This window comes from Aythya marila (genome assembly GCF_965140915.1).
Source record: "Aythya marila genome assembly, contig: HAP1_HAP1_SCAFFOLD_169, whole genome shotgun sequence".
Lineage (NCBI taxonomy): Eukaryota > Metazoa > Chordata > Aves > Anseriformes > Anatidae > Aythya > Aythya marila.
In genome coordinates, this window is record NW_028137768.1 from 740235 (window position 1) to 750872 (window position 10638).

General features: G+C 58.5%; 1 protein-coding gene across 1 annotated transcript; it reads right to left on the minus strand.

Moving 5' to 3' along the window:
* Positions 1 to 1254: 1254 nt before the first annotated feature.
* On the minus strand, positions 1255 to 5955 carry LOC309890572 (uncharacterized protein; the record flags this gene model as incomplete). Its single annotated transcript, XM_082784995.1, has 2 exons — positions 5818 to 5955; positions 1255 to 4180 (listed from the first exon to the last, which is right to left on the minus strand). The coding sequence occupies exons 1-2, from the start codon at positions 5844 to 5846 to the stop codon at positions 1255 to 1257; spliced, it is 2955 nt and encodes a 984-aa protein (XP_082641121.1). The 5' UTR covers positions 5847 to 5955.
* Between the last annotated feature and the right edge of the window lie 4683 nt (positions 5956 to 10638).

The following is a 10638-nucleotide window of genomic DNA, read 5'->3' on the forward strand; positions in this document are numbered from 1 at the left end:
CTTCAATGCCCCAGGGCAGCTTGGGGGAACTGCCTCTCAAGCCCTGCTTTACGGGGGAGAAAAATAGCACTTTTGGGGTCCTTTGGGGTGAGAACAGGCTCTTTGGGGTGAGAAAAGCCATTCTGGGGTCCTTTCAGAGGGAAACCTGGTGGTTTGTGGTGAGAAAAACTGGTTTGGGGTCCTTTTGGAGGGGAAGAGTCCGTCTGGGGTGAGAAAAGCCTTTTTGGGGTCTGTTAGGTACATGAGCTGGTGGTCTGGGGTGAGAAAAGCCCCTTTCAGAACGTTTTAGAGGGGCACGTGGCATTTTGGGGTGAGAAAAGTTGTGTCAGAGTCCATTTGGAGAAGAACATGGCAGTTTAGGGTGAGAAGAGCAATAGTTGTGTCTTTTAAGAGGAACCTGGTGGTTTAGGATGAGGAAAGCCATTTTTAGATCCTTCAGAAGGGGAACAGGCTTTTGGGGATGAGAAAAGCCAGTTTTCAGTTCTTTTTGAGGAGAGCCTGGCCATCTGGGGTAAGAAAAGATATTTTTTTGGTCCTCTAGCACAGCAACAGGGGCTTTGGAGCGAGAAAAGGTCATTTCAGAGGTGAGTCTGGTATTTGGGGCTGAGAAAAGCCACGCGTGGGTCCTTTGGAAGAGGAGCACGGTGTTTTGGCGTGATAAAAATCTTGATGGGCCTGACGGGAGGGGAACCAGCAGGCTGGGATCAGATAAACCTTTTTGGGGTCTGTTTGGAGGGGAACAGTTGGTTTGGGGTGAGAACGGCCCTACTGTGGGCTTCCCTACAGGCAGCTGTTCTCCACCCTATAGCCAGTTCTCCTCCACCCTATGGCCAGGTTCTTCTCCACCCTATGGCTGGTTCTTCTCAACCCTATGGATGATTCTCCACTCTATGATTGGTTCTCCACCCTATGGTTGGTTCTCCACCCTATAGCCGGTTGTTGGCCTCCACCCTATGGATGGTTCTTCTAGACCCTATGGATGGTTCTTCTAGACCCTATGGATGGTTCTTCTCGACCCTATGGACGGTTCTTCTCGACCCTATGGATGGTTCTCCATGATATGGATGATTCTCCACCCTATAGATGGTTCTCCACACTATGGTTGGTTCTCCACCCTATGGTTGGTTGTTGACCTCCACCCCATGGATGGTTCTCCACCCTATGACCAACTCTTGACCCCCCCCCCACCACCAATTGGCGTCCTCCACCCTCCACCTGGTTCTCCCCCACCCTATATCCAGTTGTCCCCCCCACCTACGCCTGCTCCTCTTTCTCCCCGCGCCTCCCCGCCCCCAAGCCTTCCTCCTCCTCCCCCTCGCCCCCTTCTCCCCACCTCAACGCCTTCTTCAGCCGCGCCCAGAAGAGGGGCTGGGCGGGGGGCTCGGGGGGCCAGCGCAGGTAGGTGCGGCGCAGCAGCACCCGCCGCATGCGGTGGTAGGCGGACAGCTCGGCGTCACCCACGTCCTCCAGCAGCACCAGCACCAGGACGTCGCGGCGCTCGTCCAGCAGCCGGTAGCTGGCCAGCTGCACCTCCATGGAGCACCACTCGCTGCGCAGGTAGCTGCGGCTCACCACGCACACCGTCTTCCGGCTGTTGTAGACGGCGTCCACGATGTTGTCGATGATGCTGCGGCCCGGCTGGAAGTCGCGGTGGTGGAGGCAGAGCCGGAAGGAGTCGCGTTCCAGCTCGGGCACCAGCTCCTGGAGCACCCAGCTTTCGTCGGCCGAGTTGTAGGACACGAAGCTGTCGTAGACGTAGCGCTCCTCCTCCCGCCGCCACTGCTGGTTGACCCAGCAGCGCAGCAGGTACCAGTGGTACTTCAGCCGCCAGTAGGCGCGGTGGTAGACCACGGGCACCACCAGCAGAAGCAGCACCACCGGCACCGTCCCGGTGAAGAGGTAGAAGCCCAGGTCCAGGAAGCAGACGCGGGTGTCGAAGCTGTGGACGTAGGCGTGGTGGCGCAAGCCACAGGTGTAGTTGTAGGGGTAGACCACCTGCACGCGGCTGTTGTTCAGCCAGCTCTGCAGCCACGTGTTGTCACATGTGCAGCTCAGCGGGCACTTGCGCAGGTCCAGGTAGCGCAGGGAGGGCAGCCGGCTGGCCACGCTGTAGTTGAAGGTCTTCAGCTCGTTCTTGGCCAGCTTGAGCACCCGCAGCCGGCTGAGGTTGCCGAAGACCTCCAGGGTGAGCGAGTGCAGCCCCACGTTCTCCAGGTCCAGGGTGAGCAGGTTGCCCAGGTTCCTGAAGACGCCGTCGGGCAGATCCTGCATCCCGTTGCTGCTGTCGGCCAGCGTCAGGAACGTCAGCTGGCCCAAATCCTGGAAGACGTCGGCGGGGATGGCCAACAGCTTGTTCTGCGACAGCGAGAGCGACCGCAGCCCCACCAGCCCCTGGAAGAAGCGGTGGGGCAGCACCTTCAGCCCGTAGGGCTGCTGCGCCTGCATCTTCAGGTCGTAGAGGCGGCTGAGGTTGCAGAAGGGGGGCTGCTGCCGCTGCCGCTGCGTGATGTACTGCAGGTTGTTGGCCTGCAGGTCCAGCACGCCCAAGGTGGCCTGCACCGGGGCGAAGACCTCGCTGCGCACCTCCAGCAGCCGGTTGCGGTCCAGGTACAGCTTGCTCAGGACGGGCACCCCCAGCAGCGAGCGGGAGGCCAAGTGGCGCAGGTTGTTGCCCCCCAGGTCCAAGGTCTGGAGGCTGGCCAAGCCCCTGAAGACGCCGGGGAAGAGGACAGAGACGCGGTTGTTGCGCAGGTTGAGGGTGCGCAGGCTGCCGAGGTCGACGAAGGAGCCCTGGTAGAGGTCGGTCAGGAGGTTGTTGTCCAGCCGCAGCTCCGTCAGGTTGCCAAGCCCCCTCAGAGCCTCCCGGTCCAGCCGGGCCAAGCTGTTGATGTTGAGCTTCAAGACCCGCAGGGCCGGGGCGTAGGCGAAGGCCCCGGGCCCGATGGTCAGGATGCGGTTGTAGCGGAAGGAGATGTTGGCCAAGCGCGGCAGCTCCGCCATCCCCCCGCAGGAAGGCAGCCGCTGCAGGAGGTTGTGCTCCACCGTCAAGGCCTCCAGCTCCCTCCGCTGCTCCCCCCGCAGCAAAGGGCCCACGCAGCCCACCCACCGCAGCCGGTTGTAGGACAGGTCCAGCTCCTTCAGCAAGGGGCAGGAGGCCAGCGTGCCGTTCGGCAGCTTCTGCAAGCCGTTGTGCTGCAGCTTCAGCCTCCGCAAGGCCCGGGGGCCCTTCAGCTTCTGGCACACCTTCTCCACCCCGCCTTTCCCCAGCGTCAACCCGGAGAAATCCAGGCTGTGGGGGCGGACGTCGGAGACCTCCAGCAGGCGGAAGACGTCCAAGGGGTTGCCGGAGAGGTGGAGGAGGCTGAGGTTGCGCAGGCGGAGCGGGGCGAAGGCCTCGGCCCGCGCGATGCCGTTGTAGGAGAGGTCGAGGGTCCGCACGTGCCGCAGGGTGGCCGGGCTGGCCCCCAGCAGCCCCCCCAGCGAATTGTTGCACAGATGGAGGTTGACCAACGAGGCCGGCAGCGGCGGGCCCGGCCCCAGCGCCGTCAAGTTGTTGCAGCACAGGTCCAAGGTCCGCAGCCTCCCCAGCCCCTTCACCGCCTCCGCCACCGCCCCCAGCCCCTCCAGCCGCCCTCCCCGCAGCGACAAGCAGCGGAGGTTGACCAAGGGCGCCAAGGCCCCCGGGGACACCGAGCCCAGCGGGTTCCTCCGCAGCCACAGCGACGACAGGTTGCCCAAGCCGGCGAAGACGCCGTCGTCCAAGGCGGCCAAGCGGTTGTAGGACAGGTCGAGGGCCGAGAGCTCCCCGAGGCCGTCGAAGGCGCCGGGGGCGAGGGTCTGCAGGCGGTTGTAGGCCAGGTCGAGGGTGCGGAGGCGAGGCAGGCGGGCGAAGGAGGCCGGCGGCAGGAGGCGCAGGGCGTTGTGCGAGAGGTTGAGGGCGTAGGTGCGGGGCGGGAGGTCGGACACGGCCGGCCCCGGGGACTCCAGGTAGCGTTGGATGCAGCGGAAGAGTCCCGGGTCCCAGGCGGCCTCGATGCAGTTGCGGAAGCCGTAGGGGAGCGCGGGCGGAGGCAGCGTCGCCGTCACCGCCACCGCCACCAGCAGGGCCAGGGGGTGGCGGGCGGGGAGGAGGAGGAGGAGCGGGAGGAAGGAGGAGGAGGAGGAGCGGGAGGGGCGGGGCCTGGGGGGAGATAGGAGGGTTGGGGGCGGGGCCAGTAGGACCCGGTGATGCCCAGGATAACCCAGTGACCCCTCCCAGTAGGACCCAGTGCCACCCAGTATAAACCAGTGCTGCCCAGGATAACCCAGTGACCCCTCCCAGTAGGGCCCAGTGCCACCCAGTATAAACCAGTGCTGCCCAGGATAACCCAGTGACCCCTCCCAGTAGGACCCAGTGCCACCCATTATAATCCAGTGATCAGTTCCAGGATAACCCAGTGGCCCCTCCCATTAAGACCCAGTGCCACCCACTATAATCCAGTGACCCTTCCCAGGATGACCCAGTGATCCCTCCTGGTAGAACCCAGTGATGCCCAGTATAAACCAGTGCTGCCCAGGATAACCCAGTGACCCCTCCCAGTAGGACCCAGTGCCACCCATTATAATCCAGTGATCAGTTCCAGGATAACCCAGTGGCCCCTCCCAGTAAGACCCAGTGCCACCCACTATAATCCAGTGACCCTTCCCAGGATGACCCAGTGATCCCTCCCGGTAGAACCCAGTGATGCCCAGTATAAAACAGTGCTGCCCAGTATAACCCAGTAACCCTTCCTAGGATGACCCAATGCCATCCAGGAAAACCCAGTGATCCCTCCCAGTAGGATCCAGTGCTACCCAGTATAAAACAGTGCTGCTCAGTATAACCCAGTGACCCCTCCCAGTAGGACCCAGTGCCACACAGAAGAACCCAGTGCAACCCAGTATAAGCCAGTGACCCCTCACAGTAGAACCCGCTGCCCTCTCACTACCCTTCTCCCAGCATAACCCAGCACCCTCTCCCAGTATACCCCACTGCCCCCCCAGTATAACCCAGTGCCCCTCTCCCCAAATAACCCACTGCTGTGCAGTATAACCCAGTGCCACCCCTCTGCCCTCCTCCCAGTATAACCCAGTGCTGCTCAATATAATCCATTGCCACCCCTCCCTTTTCCCAGTATTACCCAGTTCCCCCTCCCAGTATACCGCACTGCTTCCCAGTGTATCCCAGTGCCCCACTCCCAAATAACCCAGTGCTGTGCAGTATAACCCAGTATTACCTCCCCTGCCCTCTTCCCAGTATAACCCAGTGCTGCCCAGTATAATCCAGTGCCACCCCACCCCTCTCCCACTATTACCCACTACCCCCTCCCAGTATACCCCACTGCTTCCCAGTATATCCCAGTGCCCCACTCCCAAATAACCCAGTGTTGTGCAGTATAACCCAGTATTACCTCCCCTGCCCTCTTCCCAGTATAACCCAGTGCTGCCCAGTATAATCCAGTGCCACCCCACTGCCTTCCTCCCAGTATAACCCAGTGCTGCCCAGTATAATCCAGTGCCACCCTACCCTTCTCCCACTATTACCCACTATCCCTTCCCAGTATACCCCACTGCTTCCCAGTGTATCCCAGTGCCCCACTCCCAAATAACCCAGTGCTATGCAGTATAACCCAGTGCCACCCCACTGCCCTCCTCCCAGTATAACCCAGTGCCATCCAGTATAACCCAGTGCACCCCCACCTCCCAGTATAACCCAGTGTACAACTGGAAAGGGGCAGGGAGGTGAGGATTTGGGGACAGGGACAGGACAGGACTGCGTGGGCCCCGTTACCCCCTCACCGTGCCATCCCGTCCGCTGGTTCGGTCATCCTCGGCTGCTTTCTCCTTTTTGGGGTGGAAAAAGGAAGTTTTGGTATCACTTCATGTCAACGCTGACGTGGGCGGTGGGGGGCTCCTGTCACACACCATGGGGGGGGGGGGGCGGCGGTGGCACCTGTCCCCAACATCTACGTCAACCGGGTCCCCATGCCCCCAGTGTCCCCAAGTCCCCCCCCCATGTCCCCATATCCCTATCTACCCATGTCCCCCCATGTCCCCAATGTCCCCCCCATGTCCCCAATGTCCCTATGTCCCCCCACACATCCCCCAGCTTCCCCCCCATGTCCCAAATATCCCCCCATGTTCCCATATCCCTGCCTACCCATGTCCCCCCCACGTCCCCATATCCCTATGTCCCCCCACGTCTCCCCACATCCTCCCATATCCCCATGTCCCTCCCATGTCCCCATAACCCTATGTCCCCCCACGCCCCCCCCACGTCCCCATATCCCTACATCCCCCCACGTGTCCCCCATGTCTGCCCACATCCCATCCATGTCCCCAATATCCCCCCATGTCCCCATGTTCCTACCTACCCACATCCCCCCCAACGTCCCCCATGTCCCCATATCCCCCCCCATCTCCCCCCCATGTCTCCCCACATCCCCTCCACGTCCCAAATATCCTCCCATGCCCCTCAAGTCCCCCCCTTATCCCTACCTACCCAAATCCCCCCCATGTCCCCAACGTCCCCCCACGTCCCCATATCCCTATCTACCCACATCCCCCCATATTCCCAATGCCCCCCATGTCCCCAGTGTCCCCGTGTCCCCCCACACCCACGTCCCCTCCATGTCCCCATGCCCCCCACCGCTTTCGTGCCCTCTCCCACCAGGTGCTGCTCTCACTTCCCTTTCCCCCCCGCCCTGCACCGTGCGACCCACTGGTTTTGGTTCCTCCTCGGGGGGGGAGGGCACTGGGTAGTGCAGTGCGGGACTGGGTGCAACTGGGTTGTACTGGGAGGGGGGCAGCAGCTGAGGTCGGGTGGTAGAAGGGGAGCGGTGGGCGAGGACAAAGGGAAGGGAAGGCAGAACGAGGTGGGGTGGGTCCCAGGAGGCTCTCAAGGCCTCTAATGAGTTCTGGAGGCCTCTAATGAGCACCAGAAGCCTCTAATGAGTGCTAGAGGCCACTAACGAGCACCAGGGGCCCCTAATAAGTGCTAGAGACCTCTAACAAGCAACGGAGGCCTCTAATGAGTGCTAGAGGGCTCTAACAAGAACTAGAGACCTCTAACGAACTCCAGAGGCCTCTAACGAGCACCAGAGGCCTCTAACCAACTCTAGATGACTCTAACGAGCACTGGAGGCCTCTAATGAACTCCAGAGGCCTCTAATGAGCTCTTGAGGCCTTTGACAAGCACTAGATGTCTCTAACGAGCATCAGAGGCCTCTAATAAGTGCTAGAGGCCTCTAACAAACTCTAGAGGCCTCTAAGGAGCACCAGGGGCCTCTAACGAGTGCTAGACACCTCTAATGAATTCTAGGGGATTCTAATGAGCACAGTTGACTGACCGGGGCCCACAGAACAGTTTGGGTTGGAAGGGACCTCAAAGCCTACCCCGTTCTAAGCCCCCCCACCATGGACAAGGACGTCTCCCATCAAACTAGGTTGCCCAGGGCCCGACCAACCTGGCCTTGAATACACCCAGGGATGGGGCACCCACCACCCCTCTGGGCAACCTGTTCCAGTGCCTCACCACCCTCAGAGTGAAGAATTTTTTTCTGAATATCAAATCTAAATCTCCCTTCTTTTAGTTTAAAACCCCTTTTCCTGTTGCCCTCTTCAGATACTGGAAGGTCTCTACAAGGTCTCACTGGAACCTTCTCTTCTCCAGGCTGAACAACCCCAAATTTCTCAGCTTTTCTTCGCAGAAAAAAAGATTTTTTGAGATGTCCTACCTCCCTCTGATATCGGGGAAGGCCAAGCTCCCCTTTAAGTGGAGAGGCCAGGTCTGGAGCAGCTCGTGCAGAAGATGTGTTGTGGATTTCAAAGAAAATGGTTGATCTTCTGTCCTCGGCATGTTCCTTGTTATGACCAACACCGTAGACCAGTGGATTTTGGAGAAAATTCCTGAGAGAGTGGAGGCCACGATGCAGATGGAGGCTCGGATAGCAGAGGCTGTGGAGATGTGGTGGTTTCACCCTGGTGGGCAGCTGAGGTCCGCCACGCCGCTCGCTCAAAGGAAATGGGGGAGAAAATGTGATGGGGAAAAAAAGACTCACACATTGAGATAAGGACAATATAATTAAAGGGGAAAAATTAAAAAATAATAATAATAAGTAAATAAATAAGAGGTTAGGCCCATTACGCTGCTTGCTCAAAGGAGGAAGGGGTGGGGGGGGAGAAAATATGATAGGGGAAATATGGCTCATGCATTGAGATAAGGATAATTTAAATAAAATGAATAATAATTTAAAAAAAAAAAAAAGGTTAAAAATAAATAAAAGGTTAAAATAAAAGCAAAGGCCACGCAGAAGCAATGAGAGAGCAAACAGTCTTTCTCTACTTCCCATCAGCAAGTGCTCTTTGGCCGCATTTTGGGAAGCAGGGCCTCTGCGCATCGCGGGTGGTTGGGACGCTTTCATAACAAGCCCCCATCCTCCTCCTTCCCCTTTCATGATTTTTTTTGTTGTTTTTGGTTTTTTGTTTGTTTTTTTTTTTTGCCGTGTGACATCTCAAGAGCTGCGCAGGAGGTGGCCATCTTAGAAGAGCCCTGCCACCAAGGGGAGGAGGATTTACGAGAGCATTTCAGGATGTGGCGCGGTGTCAAACGTAGAGCCCCCGACCGCTGTGAGAAGATGGCAGCCTCCGTCCCCACCACTGAGGTCAGCACGGCCGCTGGAGAAGGGGAAGGGGGAAAGTGGAGGGAGGAAGGCTCCTGCCCCAACCCCGACGTGGTGGCCTCTGTGTGAACGAGCGGCTGGAGAGCACATAGCTCTGCCTGGGGGTGGATGGAGAAGAACTTTGAGAAGAAACCCAAGAAGGACCTCATGAAGAACCTTCAGAACGTCAATAAGAATGTCATGAAAACCCCAAGAAGGACCCCAAGAAGGACCTCATGAAGAACCTCCAGAAGAAAGTCAAGAAGAATGTCATGAAAAACCCAAGAAGGACCTCAAGAAGAACCCCAAGAAGAATCTCAAGAAGAACCCTGTTAAGAGCCCCAAGAAGAATCTCAATAAGAACCCCAGAAAGATCCTTGATAAGAACCCCAAGAAGAACCCCAAAAAGGTCCTCATGAAGAACCTCAAGAAGAATCTCGATAAGATCCCCAAGAAGAACCTCATGAAGGACCCCAAGAAGAACCCCAAGAAAGACCCCAAGAAGAACCCCAAGAAAGACCCCAAGAACCTCGATCAGAACCTCAAAAAGAACCCCAAGAACAATCTTAAGAGGAACCCCCCCCACCTGGAGTACTGGGCCCAGTTCTGGGCCCCCCAGTCCAAGAGAGACCCGGACATACTGGAAAGAGACCAACAGAGGCCCATCAAGACCAGATGGCCTCCAACCTCAACCATGCCGAGGTTATAACTGGGTTATACTGGGAGGAGGGCAGTGGGTTGCACTGGTTGGCACTGGGTTAGACGAGGAGGAGGGCTCTTGGTTTCACTGGGTTATACTGGGAGGACGCACTGAGTTCCCCAGTGCTATACTGGGAGAGCTTTGTGGAACTGGTGCTGGGAGCGGGGCCTAAACTGGGAGGGGGGTGGAGATGGGGTGTGGACCCCAAATTAATTACCCAAATTGGCCCAGGGATCACTAATGATGGCCCAGGGGGTGTTGCAGGCACAGGGTGGGGGCGGAGCCTGGGAGAAGGGGGCGGAGCCATGTGCACCAGGGGGCGGGACCAAGCACAGTTCCTTGGGGGATTGAAAGAGACCCCAAATTGGCCGAAATTGCCCCAGAAACCCCAAATATATGCCCTAGGGGCCCCAAATAATCCCAGGGACCCCTAAAATCCATCCAAATACCCCCAGCGACCCCCCAGCTTCCCTCAGGGACCCCAAATGCCCCCAAGACCCCCCCGAAAAAAATGCCCCAGGTACCCCAAATACTCCAGGGACCCCAATTACCCTCAGGGATCTTCCAACATCCCCTAAGTGCCGCCACGGACCCCCCCAAATAAATACCTCAAGAGCCCCCCAGATACCCCCAGGGACCCCAAATAAATGCCCCAGGGAGCCCCAATGCCCCCAGAGATCTCAAAAACCCTCCAAATACCACCAGGGACCCCACAAAAAACCTTTCGGGGACCCCAGCACATTTCACCCTGACTCCCCCGTTCCCCCCTAAATACCTCCAGAGACCCCCAAAATACCTAAATAATGCCTTTAACCCCCAAAAGAGCCCAGCTTCCCCCCAGATATCCCCCAAGGACTCCGTAATACCCCCAGAGACCCCAAAGTACCCCTAGGGATGCCCCAAATCCCTCCAGAGACCCCCAAATGCACCCAGAGACCCCCCAACTGCCCCTAGGGACCCCCAAAATACCCACAGAAACCCCCTAAATCCCACAAGGGACCCCCAATGACCCTCAGGGACCCCCCCCCAACCCCTCCCCAGTGACCCCCAAATCCTTCTGAGACCCACAATGACCCCCAGGGACCCCTAATTGCCCCCAGGGACCCCCAAATCCCACCAGAGACCCTCAATGACCCCCCAGGTACTCCCCCAAATCCCTTCAGGGACCCCCTAATGATCCCCATGGCCCCCCCCAAAATTTCACTAGGGATCCCCGATGACGCCTAGGACCTCCAATTACCACCAGGGACCCCCCCAAAT